This window comes from Acanthisitta chloris, unplaced genomic scaffold, assembly GCF_000695815.1.
Source record: "Acanthisitta chloris isolate BGI_N310 unplaced genomic scaffold, ASM69581v1 scaffold24702, whole genome shotgun sequence".
Classification (NCBI taxonomy): domain Eukaryota; kingdom Metazoa; phylum Chordata; class Aves; order Passeriformes; family Acanthisittidae; genus Acanthisitta; species Acanthisitta chloris.
Genome location: NW_008662518.1, coordinates 77,945 through 93,637, shown reverse-complemented (window position 1 = coordinate 93,637; position 15,693 = coordinate 77,945). Strand labels below are relative to the sequence as shown.

General features: G+C 38.1%; 1 protein-coding gene across 1 annotated transcript in view; it reads left to right on the top strand.

The window, feature by feature from the left end:
• Positions 1-908: 908 nt before the first annotated feature.
• TASP1 (taspase, threonine aspartase, 1) overlaps positions 909-15,693 on the top strand; it is a 25,839-nt gene continuing 11,054 nt past the window's right edge. The window contains exons 1-3 of the mRNA XM_009070634.1: positions 909-1,015; positions 10,973-11,083; positions 14,835-14,908. Of these exons, the coding sequence (XP_009068882.1) occupies positions 997-1,015; positions 10,973-11,083; positions 14,835-14,908 (204 nt within the window). The 5' untranslated portion in view covers positions 909-996. The remainder of the gene's footprint in view (positions 1,016-10,972; positions 11,084-14,834; positions 14,909-15,693) is intronic.

Here is a 15,693-nt window from a genome sequence, read left to right as displayed (position 1 = left end):
TATATATACACACTCAGAAGTTACAAGTATGATCTAACTATAGTCACTTAACTTTACATAGCTTGAAATCATTGCTATATTAGTTGTAAATTGTTTAGCTGTGATTTTCCTTCTTTCCTAACTGGATGACACTGTTTAACTGGCTCTTGGTTAGACCTTCTTCTAGCTGCTTTGTTTGCTTCCTGCCATTGAGGAAAAATGCCAACAAATGGGAGGAATAATTACCTGCTCTTCATCATCATTACCTGTCTTCATCATCAATAGGTTTCATGGGATAGTTACAGAAAGTGCTGAAGGCAGTAAGTGGTTGTTTGCTGAAGCTTATTAGTTTCTTAAAGACAAACCTTTAAAAATTACAGGAATTTGTGTGAGGAGTCCAGTGAGCAACCACTGTGGAGAAAAAAGGCATGGGTGAATTCATGTATTCCTTTGCTGACAAAGTACTAAATCAGATGGACTAAACAGAAGATTCTGTCATGCAAAAGGAGTTACTGTGGCATTTGCTGAAGATGTTCTCGATTTGGAGAGTTGCATGCAAGGATAATTCCTGAGAAAATGATTAGTAAGTGGATTCTTTGATACAGAAGTGCAGTATCTGGATGAAGGTGACAAGTCAGAGACAGGCCTCATTCTTTCTTCTTTCTGTATTTACCCTTTTTGGTTTATGAATGTGTTCAGTAGAAATGTCAGGAAAGCTGTCAGAAAAACCACTGACATAGTTGAATTTTCATGTGACTCTTTAAAAAAATTAAAAATGTCAGGAACTTGTCATATGCATCATTGTGAACAAACTGTCATTATTTTACATCATCACAGCTAAATTAATGTGATAATGTAAATTAATGACTAGAGGTTCCTTATAGTGATATCTATATTCTGACTGTTCCCAATCTTATTCCTGTAGGTTGTGGAGAGCACCTTGTCCGAACCATATTGGCCAGAGAATGTTCATGTGCTTTGCAAACAGAAGATGCCCACCAAGCTCTCCTAGAGACTATGCAAAACAAGTTTATTGGTAAGTAAATGGTCCTAATTGCCTAAACATTGCCTAACATGGTTTAGAATGCAAGGAGCACAGTTAAATAAAGTTAATATGCTTATTTTCATGAGCTCTGTTGAAGCCTTATGTTGCAGTTGGCTTTGGATTTAGTGTTGTGTTACATCTTAAACTACAGAGGAATATTTTAGGAAGTCTAAAGGAAAACCTTTGGAAATATCTCAATTGTTATGTGAGTCATAGAATACACGGAGAGGTTTGAAGAAAGAATTTCCTGCCTGAATCATGGATTGTGGTGTACAATTGCATGTTTTAGAATTGGTGGTTTAGGAGCATTAGTAAAAATTATTCATCATGTTAACCCTTTGAAAAATAGTAGGCTTCAAAACCATTGTGTGTTCTAATGAATTGCTTTTGGACAGACAGATTCTGGTTTGCTGTTTACAAGATGAAATTAATTTCTTGAAAAAGTGAAGTAGACTTCATTCAAAAAGCCAATTTTTCCCTTAATATCAGAGAATTACACATGACCGTGTGTGTGTTTAATTTCTTGTGAATATAGATCTTATTTTCTTCAAGTCATAACCAAAATACAGAGGTGGAATTTTAAAATACCCATACAAGCTTGAATTTCTGAAGGTTGCCTAGATTCTAATGAGGCTTCATATGTTGACTTGCAGTGTCTTTATAGCCCTTAACGTTTGTGAAGCTTTAGAATCCACAGACAATTTTCACCTTCAGAATTTACTTCCGGACAATATGGTGGTACTTGTACACTGTGTTGCCAAAGCTCATTTTTATGGTATCTTAATTAGAACTGAAGGAGTGACACACATCTTTTGGGGTCCCAGGGGCCAAGGTACTTGGTCTTGGCAAGCAATGCATTGCAATTTATTTATTTCTGCTTATGATGTTGAATTAGTGTTAAACTCTGCCTCTGACAATGTCACATCTGACTTTTTGAGGAGAAGTCACCTTAGCATTGGAAAGCTGCACTTGGTAATCTTCTGATGTACTGCTATAATTTCTAGTTGCTGTAAGAATGCAGAGCAAATTCATCCCTGCGTGTCCCTCAATAAGGTTCTAATCCAAGCAGCAGAAATATAACTTCGTATTTAATCACTCGTTCCCGTGGATAGTGGAACAAAATTTGGAATTTGCCTACCCAAGAGAAGCCTTTTGGAAGGATGCTTGTGGTAGCTTCACTGATTTGTAGCCCTGCTTTGCAGGTATTGTATGGAAGTGACCTTAGTTCAGGAAAGTCTGACCTTTAGTTCACACTCCCAGAATTTATTAGGGTGGTTGTGGTAGGAGTACTAAAAGGAATCGCAAATTGTACGTATCCTTATGCAATTTCATGTATTTCACAAAATGGAAAGGTACTGCTCAAGTAATTCATAGAAATGGTTGATAAAAACCAAAAATAAACCATACCTTTTAGTTGAGGCACCTTCACTAAGTCGCTGTGATTTTTCTGTGTTTTCTTTCTTCTTTTTGGTAATGGTTAACAAAAAATGTAATTCTTCTCTTGCTGTTTAATGGAAACATATTTTGCCACTAGTTTGCAGCGCAGATGTTTTCGTTTTAAATGTTAACTGGCTTACTATGTCATGTATACATTGCATTCTTTACTGGAAATGTGAAAATGTTTCTGTAGGAATTAAGAGCATGTTAAATGTTGCTAAAGGTTTTGTTATACCTGAAGGTATCAATTGCAGAAAGAGGAGCTGCGCAGACAGATACCAGGCTAACAGTGTGATGTCTTAGTGCCTTAGGAAAACAGACTAAACCCAAAAAAACCAAGAGAAAGTGAAAAAAATGAGAGACAGTGTCAAAAGAATGCTTTTCATGATAAGAAAATGTGAAGAAACACGTTTTGTAATTCCTTTATAAAGTTTCATGTTTTAATTAGGGGTAGGTCTGTCTTCTATTTTCAGAAATCTATCACTGCAAGTTTTTGTTGCCTGACAGAAGGTATGTGTGGTATCCTCTCAGCTGTACTTTGGGGCAATGCTGATGAGGGGGGAAAAAATTAGAGCCAGATTTGGTTTTTGTGTAGATGAAGTGCTCAGATTCTGTCTTTAGATTAGAAAGCATAAAATCTAGTTTGCCCTCAGCTGTCCTATGAATGATAGATTCATAGAATGGTTTGGGTTGGAAGGAACCTTAAGGATCATCTAGTTCCAACCCCCTGCTATGGGCAGGGACACCTTCCACTAGACAAGGTTGCTCAGAGCCCCATCCAACCTAGCCTTGAACACCTCTAGGGATGGGGAGTGCACAGTTTCTTTGGGCAACCTGTGCCAGTGCCTCACCACCCTCACAGGGAAGAATTTCTTCCCTATATCTAATCTAAACCCATTCTGTGTCAGTGTGAAGCTGTTCCCCATTGTCCCATCACTACAGACTCTTGTAAATAGTCATGAAGACCGATTGGTAAAAACCTTAGAATCTAGACACATCTTGCTGTTTATGTGTGACACAGTACAAAGTTTGTAGCCAGCAGTGTGATTTTGATGGATCTTGGCAATTTGAAGGTGGAATGCAAAGTTATGTCTGCCTAATATAATGCAACAGTTGAAAACATGAATTATGCTTAAAACAATAGGCTTATACTAAATTTTTTTCAGTGAATTTTCATAGCTGTGATGTGCTAGCATGGCATGTATGGTTTGATGCAGGATTTCTGAAACAATAGGATAAAATGGGCTAATAGACTCCTTGCTGATGGCATGGATTCTTCCCTTGCCTTCCTTCAAGCCTGTTTTGTGATCTTGCCAAACCTTCACCAGAACTATAACGGACCAAGGCCAAAAAAGCCCCAGCCTTTAACAAAGCTGAGCTAGAATGTTTTGTCAGAAGTCAAAATGTGCCTTACTTGTATTGGAGGGGTGAACAGCTGATTTTGGCAGTTGCCATCAGATTGGTGCTTCCTGTTTACAGAACTCTGAGTCTCTGCAGAGCCCTGGGAATCCTTCCAGCTAGGGAATGCCTGACTTAAACAGTGAATGCTGTTTAAACAGCAGGTGATGAGCAAACTCATGTCAGATGTGCTTCTCTCATCCTTTCTGCTAGCCATCTTACTATGGTGAATCCACAATTGATGTCTGAGTTGAAGGTGAGAGAAGTTAAATTTAGATATTTTTTATTTTTTATTTTTTTAAATGGAATAGGCTCTGTATCTTTAGTCAAAGAGCACTAAAGGCTTGGTTTACAGTTGAAGAATGGTGTTCTGTAAACACAAATACCTTCCAAACAGAAGAATAGAGGATTTTGTTACTCATCATTCCTTTCAAATGCAGCCAAGTTTGTGGAATGTAGACTTAGAGTAAATGTTTGTGTCATCTCACTGGTGGGTAGTCTGGACCTCTGACAATGAAAGTGTTACTAGTTGTACTTGAAAGCTTCATATAAAGTATTAGAAAAGAATGAGCTGAAAGATGTACTTGGAATATGGTACTTGTTCTTTCCTTAGTGGATATATGTTTATTCTTGTATTTTTAAGTTGTGTTTCAGTTGACAAATTAGCAAAGTCTGCAGAAAGGTAATAGCAGAAGGATAATACTGGCAGTTTCTCTCATAGGAGTTTAGTGCCAAATTCTTCTCTTTGAGGCAGGAGTTTGGACAGTTAGGAGTCACAGAATATTAATTTCCTGATTATGAGTTATGCTTGTTGAGGGGGGGAAGCCTCATACTTTAACAGTTACAAGACTGCCAGTGACTGGCATGGCACAGTGTTATTGTTACTTCATATTCTGGTGCTGCATGACTCTAAGCTTTGTGGTATCCTTTGTGGTTTTGTGGCAGAGGAACCATGCCATGGAGGTGTTATATGCTACTCCATGGCACAGAGGATGAGATGAGAATGAAGTGATCCTCAAGTTTCATAGAACGTGTTTTATCCACTGCATGTTTATATTTTCACAAGTTTGTATTTGATGGTAGACCAAAGTTAGTAGGCCTTTGTTAGCTACACAGTAAAACCAGATGGAAGAGTAACAGAATCACAGAATCACTGTGGTTGGGGAGCATCTCCAAGATTACCAAGTCCAACCTTTGACCAACATCACCTTGTCAACTAGACCATGACACTAGGTGCCACATCCAGTGGTTTCTTGAACACCTCCAGGCATGATGATTCCACCACCTCCCTGGGCAGCCTGACCACCCTTTTCAGTGAAGAAATTCTTCCTGGTGTCCAACTTGAACCTCCCCTAGCAAGTTTGAGGCTATGTTCCATTGCTCTGTCACTAGTTGTCTGGGAGAAGAGGCTAACCCCCTCCTGGCACAGTAGAGAGCAATAAGGTCTCCCCTGAGTCCAGCTTTGTTGCCCTTCTCTGGACATGCTCTAGCACATGGTGATACTACAAAAGGATTTGGCTAGGTCCTGCCTGTGCTTCTTGTCAAAAGCATTGGAATTTTATTGGTCTGTGGTATGCTCAGTTACTTAATTTCTTAAAATCTTACTGTAAAGTTTGAAGGTGCAGATGCTTTCCCTTGCAGCTTCTTTAAAAGTTCTGAATCGATGTTTCAACTTACTGTGAAATGAAGATCTCTGATTTCAGCCAGCTCATGCTTGAACATTTAGCAAAGAACGGTGTATAAATTAAAGGAAGGCTTCATTTAGTGCTTATTATAGTCCATTCTAATAACATTATAATGTTTTTTTAAATTGTTACCTTGGAGTTTAGTGGGATGCATAGCAGAAGCAGAGTGGCAAACAGCTTCTCTTTCTCTGCATTCTGTACACAAGCCAGCAAAGTCCAGTGGCATTGATGATATATAGATTGTTGTCCTGATGAAGTCTGAATTTCACTCACATTGCAGCACAAGAAGGTTTAGAACTGTTTAGTTGCCCTCTGTTAAAACTAGGGGATGCTGAAGCACTTAATTGGTTGCACCATGTCACAGTCAATGTTGAGACCAAAGTTTTGAAGCCTTTGAAAGCTAATGTAAGCAATGAAGCTGGTAATGGTTTCTCTGCTGTGGAAGAGTATGAATGTAAAACATCTGATGAACAGCTGGTTCATCCCTCAGCTGGGTAAGTGTAAATAAAACACTTTTACAGCTTAGCATCGAATCTGTGCTAGAATGGATCTGTGCAGTAGCTACAAATGGGGGGGGAGGGAAGCACAGGATCAAAAATCATCCACTCAGCTCAATCACATACTCTGGAAGAAGCAATCTCCACCATGGGAGGGATTTAATTGACAAAAGACATCGAAGAAAGTGTTCTTCGCTTGTAGCTGCAGTTCTCCAGAGCAAGGCAGCAGGGTGTCGAGGCCATCATTTGCTTTAAGACCTGTGAGATATCTGTGTTCTGTCCCTGGTCCGTGGTTGAACTTTGGTCATGGTCTCCAGTCCTGGTTGCTCTTGCAGAACTTGATTGAATCAGTGAATGCAGAGTTGCTCTGATGACCCATTTGCTTGTTTTTAAGAGACCATTACTGCAGACTAATAATATGCGAAATACATAATTAAAAACTAGGTAATGCTTTCTATATGTCAGATAGCAATAACAGAATAGTTGAGCTTTGAAGGAGGGAAATGTGTTACGTAAAATATAATTTTATGACTGAGTGAGGTGAGGATTAAACCAAAACCATTGAAAGATGTTTTTGTTTGTATTTTTCCTGCTCCTTCTCTCTGGTGTGGCCAGTCAATGCTAACATTATTAGTTAATGCTGCAGTTGGGGTTCTACTTTGGATTTTTCATGCCTCATTCCTCAGTGCTGTTCCAGTGTGACTGGAAAAGGAACAATGTGTTTCATGAGACTCATCTAATAGCTTGCTAATAACAAAACTACAAAAACTTGGGGTGTTTAATACCATTTTCAAAGATTTGCCTAGTAATTCTATTTTATTGCAGTAGAAAACAATGTTTTTTGCTAGTAGGCGTATTTTGGGTTTATTTTAACTAGATTTTAATTTGTACAGCAGATCTGTCATTCTGAAGAATAGAAAGAGCAAAAGTGGCATAGCCAGATCACTTTTTCCTTCTCATGAGAAACCATTCTGCCTTTAATATGTAGCAGTATTTCACCTTTTCTCTTCCTCTTGAAATACTAATTAAATATAATGCATATGAAAAAATGCCATTACCTATATTGTTACTTTTTACAGAAGTCTGCACCATTATTGCCTTTTCTCAATGGGTTGACTGTAACAAAATGAGTTCTAGAACTAAATTAATGAAAGGTATTGCTGACCTTTGAATTCATATTATTTTGAGAGCACTCAAATTAGTTACTGTGCATGATCCATGTATTCAGTTTAGAAATGAAGTAAAATGCTGCTTTTGTACCATTATTTTTGCAGGTTTAATGATAACATTTTGCTGGTTGGAATTTAATTTACAACAGACTACTCATTTGCACTGAATTGCTCTGTTAAAATACACTGCTTGACGTAATTGTAATCCTCAGTAATAAGTCTGCATATCCAGGAAGACCTTTGAAAAAGTTAATGCATTTGAATCCCTCTTTTGACATTTAGAAAATACTTCTTTAATTTGAAAATGCATTCTCTGTTTTAAAGAATGTGCTGTTCAGTGTGTATTTAGCTTGGCTTAAATTCTGATTTTTTTTTTAGAGGAGAAACAGTCTGAATTTACTGAAATGTAGAGTACTGTAATAGTATTACTGTAGTCAAGGGGGTTTTGATGACACTTTTTAGAGGTTGATTCCCCATGACTTAGCCAGTGAATTGGAGACACACACTACTGTTGCTGATTTTGCACTGAGATGATGTAGCTGCAGTTGCTGGTGTGAGCAATTGGAGTGGATGAGAGTATAGTCATACAATTTGCTTCTGATGACTCTGGGGATGGAAGCCTTTAGCAGAAGGAGGGAAACAGCCCTGGAAGTGATGTGAGTGAGAAGATCGTGAACTATTGTAGGGGTTGTGCGAGTGACTGTGTGTGTCTTCATCTGCTGTTTGTGTTTGGAGATGAAAAGAAGGAATATGTTCACCTTTCCAGAATAATGTTCATTGTGCAATTGATGATAAAATTGTGTCGAAGATTAAAAGGGCAAGGAATCCTGTGTTTGTGTCTGTAGAGGAGAGAATGCATCCCATCATCTTTGCTTTGTTTGCATAACACAAATTTGCAAGACATCTGATTGAATAATCCATTTGAATTTCCCACTACAAGTCACTTTAAGCTATTTTACTCATCTCTGTCTCACCCAATTACCACTGCTAAGGTCAATTCTTACCAAATTAGTGCACAATGACCTGGTCTCTTTTGGAGTAACCACATTTGCTCTTTCTCCAAGGGCCCAGCTTGTATCATTCTTAAAGAAGTCAGCATCTTGATCATCTGATATGTTTAATGAGTGCGGAGGTTAAAATTTTTATCCTGTGCAGTGCTATTACACTCATCCTCTTCTTGATTTTTCTAGTGGAATTAACAGTAGAGATGTAGTTCAGCAAAGGCCAAATTAATACAGCTTTTGAGTATTTAGTGTGGTCTTCAAGACCTTTTGAATTTTGTGTGCTGGTGCAGTCTTAGCATTTTACTATGGCCTTAAATATACTGCCTGCTATAAACGCTGTTTGCTGACTGTGTTCTGCTGAAGCAGAACATTTTTAACCATACTAATTGAAGAGATTATTAGTTTTTTCACCACAACCTTGAAAGAATCTTTCATAGCCTTTCTAAGAGGAGGAGAAACTGCTTCTTAGAAAACAAACCAGAACTTTTTCTGTCTCTTTGCAATGATTTTTCCCCACAACACAGCTTATAGCCTAAATCATTTGTGCAACTGAGTGTAAGATTAGGCCTGCAGACCAAGTTCAGTTTAAGACATTGTCCTTGAAGTACCTGAGTTTCTGAAATAAAGATTAAAGAATGTGTCCTCTATGAAGATAACCACTATTTTTGTTATTCATTTGCTTGCAGAAGTCATACCATGTAGTTAGCCAGCACTTGGTTAATGTAGTGAGAGTATGAGAGATATACTTAGCCCTTGGAAAGCATGGAGTGAAATATTTTTATTTGGGTGGTAAAACTCTTTACAACTTCCCAAGCCTCACATTTCTGTTTTAACCAGACATATTTTCCTGTTTTGTTATCTCTTACCTTATCACTGGCTGCATTCTTGGTTCACAAGGGTTTGGTCACAGTCAGTGAGTAATACAGGAGGTGTAACTGATACCTAGTAATAGTTCTTGTACAAAGCAAGTGGCACTTTAAAGATAATGTCTGTTTGTATTAGATCAAATAAGGTATTACTGTTTATTAAACGTACCATACTTAGTATTTTCCTGCAATGTGGGACTCTCGTGCAATGCCCATCTTGTATCACCTTGGAACATGGCTGCTCTTGAGTTGAGAGCTTTTAGTTTTCCTAATGGTAAAGCTTGAAGTTGTTTTTTTAAATTGAGCTTTTTCGTTGCTACTTGCATTAAAGGAATAATTTTGATGATACAAATAGCTGTGGACAAGTTGAAGGAGTCTGATGAGTAGATCGGCTCTAAAATTCTTGTGGCCAGCAAATCCTTTTGCAGTGTCTGTACGCTAGACATAGTAGACTAATTTATTTAAAAGAAAGTGATTGAAAAGAAGTATATGAAATGCCTATTGCAATTGTATGTTCAGTTTTAAATTAAGTGTATTGCAAATGTGTGAATAGGCTCTTTATGGACTGAGAACTCAATTCTGTAGCTCAAGATATTATTCATTGTATATAAATTATACGATTGTTTTCACCTTTACAACTATAGGATAATCTTACTTCAAATTACAAACCAGAGAAAGAATACTTAGACTTGATTTATCTAACTTGAAAACTTTTCCAGCTTCTAAAAGATGCTTTGTGTTGTATGTCTTAAATTAGCAACAGAAAAGCCACTATAAAATTTAGGACGTATTTGGGCTTTTCTCCTAATAATCCTCAACCAGCAAGGAAGGCAGAATAGCAATTTGGCTCTGTGCAAAGGACTTTAAATTGGGGAAGATGCATAAACTGAAAAAACTACCCAAATTTGCTTGATTTTTTTTTTTTTTTCCACGTGGCCATCTTTATATTAATTATAGTACAGAAAGAACCAAATACTGAAGCAGAATTTTTTTCAAATTGACACTCCATTTTTCATTATTCATAGAATAATAGAATCAGCTGGGTTGGACGAGACCTCAAAGATCATCAAGTCCAGCCCTACCATGGTTACTAGACCATGGCACTATGTGCCACATCCAGTCTCATCTTGAAAACCTCCAGGGATGGTGAATCCACCACCTCCCTGGGCAGCCCATTCCAAGGCCTGCTTGCTCTCTATGTAAAAAATCTCTTCCTAATATCTAACCTAAACCTCCCCTGGCAGAGCTTGAGTCTGTGCCCTCTTGTCCTACTGCTGGTTGCCTGGGAGAAGAGACCAACCCCCACCTGACTCCAACCTCCTGTCAGGGAGCTGTAGAGGGCAATAAGGTCTCCCCTGAGCCTCCTCTTCTCCAGGCTGAACACCCCCAGCTCCCTCAGCCTCTCATCATAGCACTTGTGCTCGAGTCCCTTCACCAGCCTCGTTGCTCTTCTCTGGACCTGCTCCAGCATCTCAATGTCACACCGGAACTGAGGGGCCCAGAACTGCACACAGTACTCAAGGTGTGGCCTCACCAGCGCTGAGTCCAGGGGCAGAATCACCTCCCTGGTCCTGCTGACCACACTGTTCCTGATACAGTATTTTCCTTTATCCGTGAACAAATGAATTTGCACTTAGTAGTGTAATTTCTAATGCGTTTAGTTTATTCCATGTAGCTCTTTTTACCTTTGCTTACTGGTAAATTAGTAGGTTACAATTTAGGAAATGATTCATTAGAAGCACTTGAAAAAAGAACTGATGCTTTTGTAAAAGCACCATCAGTCTCTTCAACTCTTAATGACAAGATTAAAGGGGGGAGACAGAAAGTCCAATATAAAAATACCAAAGAAACTGTTGCTATTGCAAATAATTCTCTCCAATGATTTTGCCCAGGTTCACCTTTTCTAGCCAATGAAGATGGTGTACTTGGAGGTGTCATAGTTCTTCGGTCTTGCAGATGTTCAGCAGAGACTGAATCATCCCAGGAAAAGCCAACTTTACTAGGTAAGAAGTTCTTACTCATTTTAGTTGAGCTAGGTGCTAACTCAAAGTGAAGGTTGAAATAAAAACTTTCTGTGCATGTTTGGCAGTGTTCAAAAACCACAGAGAAAACAAAAAGAAATCAAGGTGATAAAAATCTAGAAAGTGAAATGGGGAATAAACAAAGCTAATATTACTTAAGACTGTGGAAAAAGAGCATTCTTTCTGACTTGGTGTTTCTAAGCAGAATTGTGATTCAGAGGGTTGTGTGGGATCCTTCTAAAACCATGGAATGGAAAAAATAGTTGATTGTGTCAGGGCAGAATATGTTTCTTAGAGGAAGAAAACTGCATTTTTAGCTGAGGTAACGCACACAACCTTTTACTGCTTCTTAGTGGTTTGTATGCTAAAAATGCTTTCATAAAAGTTCCTCATTTTTGCAGGACAAAATGTGAAAATTTGGAGGAAACACTTAAAATTTGGAAAGGCAGTTTTGTGGTTATAATTTTTTTGTAATGCCCAGGAAATTCTGTTGAGATAACACACAGTTACTCTTTGCATTTGTGCCTAACAAGAGTATTTGTTGCTCATACTGTGATCGGCAGGAAACTGTACCTTGCCTGTAGCTGACTGGTGGAAAAGAGCTTTACAGCCCTTCAGCCTTGTTTCTGTCCTGGGAACATGATCCTTATTTCTCTTGCTGCTTTACAGCAGAACACGTGTATTATAGCAAACTGTCATGTGGTTTGTCTGGGAACAGCAGTTAAAAAGCTGAAGACTCTAGACCATGAGCAGAACTGGGTGGAAATACAACCCAGAGAGAGTGAAGCCTCTTTAAGGGAAGGAATTTGGGGCTGAGGGCATATGAATTACTTCAGGATGACACTTGGGCCATCTCCTTTCCTGTGGTGCTCCTCAGATGTTGGCATATATGTTTGGTCATGCTATGTGCTTATATATTGGATCACATGCACCTGGCTAATACAGATTGGTGTCATGTTTCCGGAATTCATGTGTTTTTCTTTTGTATAATACTCTGCTTTGTTATTATTTACCCAGTTGTGACATTGTCTAGTGGAAAAGCATCCTACCACATAAATTCTATCCTTCAAAAAGAGTTAAGAAAATGAAAATGCAAATTTGATTAAGACCAAACAAGATCAACTTAACCTTCAATTTCTTGTGTTTGGAAGTGATAGAATTATTTCTGTTCATTTGATCTTTGTCATTCATGTAAGAGAACATGGTCTGTTAGTGAAGGTTTGGTGTTTTTTCCTCAAAAATTAATAAATAAAATCCCCATGTATTGCACATCATAAGTAAAAATTATTTGTTCATTGATTTTTGGTTTTCTTTCTACTAAAATAAGATTCAGATCAAGTGTAGCACAGTATTTTTTTCTGTACCACAGAAATTTCCTCCCTTACAGTGCATGCTGAGTTAATATATCATTAAACATATGCAATATGTGTGTTATTTGGACTGAAAGTAAGTTGTGTAATGCTGAGAAACTTAGTGTATAGAATAAGGAAATCTCCTGTCTTCATTGCAGGGATCATATTTATTATTTTTTTAAATATTGAAACCAATGGCAGGGATGTGATTTATTAAATGGCTGAAAATATACTTACCTGAAGACATTTCACATGTAATGCAGATTTTTCATTTTAATTCCACTACTCGTAATAGCTAACAACAACCATGGATCAGGCTAGTACAAGCTGCCTTTGGGGGACAGTGGAGAAGGAAAAAATTATTATTAAAATTGTAAAAGACTATGCCTAGAGTTATCAAAGGCAAAGATATAGTATTTGAGGGTGTTTGGCCTGAACTGTTGCCCAGCTTCTCAAAATTGAAAGATATGATTAAATTTGTCTGCAAAAAAATAAATGTTTTCACTGACAGTTGTACCTTTAGGGTGCCAGGGAGAGGTTGGTCCTGTTGAACACACATTGAATGTTTCACTCTGTGGAAGCTTTGACTAACCTTTGGTGGTTATCAATCATGAATCTGTTATGGGGGAGCAAAGCACATACCTCAGTGAAGTTCATTTATCTTTTATGATGCTATCTACATATCTGTCAGCATCTTCAAACCTTGCTGGAATTGTGTAAACTTTGATCTTCTGCTCCAGGTTAATTGCTATGCAGGGAGAAATGGTTCAAAGAAGAGGTGTGCTCAGCATGCTGTGACCTTCATCAGCCATGGTAAAGGAAAGTGAGGAATAGCAATGAGTAAGAGATTCAAACTGATCTAATGATGCTCTTTGCAGGATGTGAAAGTCACTCTCAAAAGAAATATGTACAAATAGCTTTTCATGGCATTTTATATAATTCATTTAAGACTCATCCTGTAATCCAAGGGAAGAATTTAGACTTCAGTGCAATTTTTTAAACCTTTTACCGTATTCTATGAAATACCATGAATTCTGGGCAGCTATTCTTTGTTTCTTTTCCCCCCTCCCAGATTGTGCTCTTAATAAACACAGAGAAAAATGACCATGACTTAGGGCAGGAAGAATGCAGTGTGACAGTTTATGAAGCTCCACTGGCTGAGAGCTGAACGTATGAATAATGTGCTCTTTGCCTGAATATTGTGTTGCAACTGAGTAGGAGTGTGTGTGTGTATAGGTACCTGTGAATGTATCAGGGAATTCAAGATCACTGGAATGGGCTGTTGAACAGTTGATAAATTGTGCCACTTTAAAACTTTAGGTCAAGACCTTCCTGGATTAGCAAGCATTAACAATACATGTTAGCAGTGATTAGTTTTCTTAATCATTAACACTACAGACACAACAGTTGGGCTTTATTGATATCATAAATGAGCTGCGAGTACAGTACCAGAAAGCTCATAATGTATAGCTGGTGCTAGAAATCTAGGTGATCAGACCTGGGAGTGCCATGATAAGCCAAAATCAAAATAAGCTTGTTTCTTTTTCATCTTTCTTACCTTTCTTAGCTTTGGTGCTTCTTACCCTCTCCCCAAAGAAAGGAAGGGATTGCATCTGCTGTTGTAGTTCAGCATGCTTTTGGATCCAGGTCTTGCTCTAATTTTGCCAGGAATCTTTCTTACTGTGCAGTGTTACTCTGCTTTCATGAGGCACCTCTCCTGCATTTTCCTGCAGGATAATTTTGCTTTCACCAGATGCCTTTCTTGCCTTGTCTGTATCTTCAGTTCCCATATTGCAGACTTGACTGGTTCTACATGTTTTCTTGTGTCCTCCTTGTGCAGCTAAAACACAAATCTCCCATTTACCTATTGATAGTTACATGCTGTATATATGTTTATGCTCAGTTCTGTGAAGAAAAAAAAAAATGCTTGTTATTGGTTATTCTGTTGATAGTGTGTCAATTCTACTGAATCCTTGTAGGCCATCTGGGTTTCTGCTGTTGTAGTGTGCTTTTGTGTGGTTCAAGGCAAATAACTGGAAATTAGACCAGCTTCTGCTTTGAGCGGAACAGGCCTCTGCTTTAGAAGTTAGTCCAGTCTTTTAGCTGCAGCTGCAGTTGGTGCATTACTCATCTTGGAGGCTCCATGTCATTGAAGTAATGTTCTAATTCTGGGCATTAGTTCTGCAGTGTGTGACTGCAAATAGTGCAGGTAAACCTCGTTTGTTTGATAGCTGTTCCTTTTGGTATTTAATTACTGTGGTAAGTAGTTTTTGTTCTTGAAGTTAAGCCATATTTGTTCCTCTGAATTCCAGTCTTATTAAATTGCATCTTATGTTTTCATCCAAGTCATTTTTTGTGACTTTTTGTGTTTTCCTTTCTAGTGGAATTTCTGTGGAGCCATACAACAGAGAGCATGTGTGTAGGATATATGTCTGCACAGGATGGCAAAGCTAAGGTAAGCCATGAGGAATAGGTTATCATGCAGTAGAATGAGTGCAGAAGCTAAGGAGAACATGAAATAATGAAATATATGAGAAATTTCTGTCTTTAAGAGAACAGGAAGAGTAATAGATGCACAAGCAGTTAAATGTATCTATTGATTGGGCATTTCTAATTCCTTTTATTTCAATTGCTGCAGTTAACAACCTGATGCTAACATATGTTTTACATCAGGACAAGGTGCCACAAACATGTCCATTCCCTCTGCTGACAGTAATTGTGTTTGAATAACTATCCAGCGTGAGTCAGTTATACTGACTAGTTAGGCTGGTACTGTGTTGTTCTGTGGGCACCTCTTCCTTCAGATAAAGCAATTGTACCATCAAAGAACATCTAAACCAAACTTCCAGCAAGTTCCTAGAATAGCCTCTGTGATAAATAATTCAGTTATTAGCATCTGCATTTTTGGTTTTTTGGTGCCTAATAATTTATTTACTTTTTTAATGAGAGAAATAGTACATTAAAATCAAGTTTAGCAATAGAAACTGGAAAAGTCCTGAACATCATGATCAAGGAGTAAGGATTAACCATGTGAGTGAGTCACGTGTTCTTAAGAATGTAGTATTTAAGGGAGAAAATGACAGGTATTTTGATGGAGCAACTACAGCATTTAGGAGAGGTGGGTGGACAATCAGGATGAGACTGGGAGAAGCTGCAGGCAGAGACAGAACCATACTTCCTGTAGACATTTATACATGTGCAACCATAAACATTTGCGACAGAGTGAACAGTCAGAAGTAG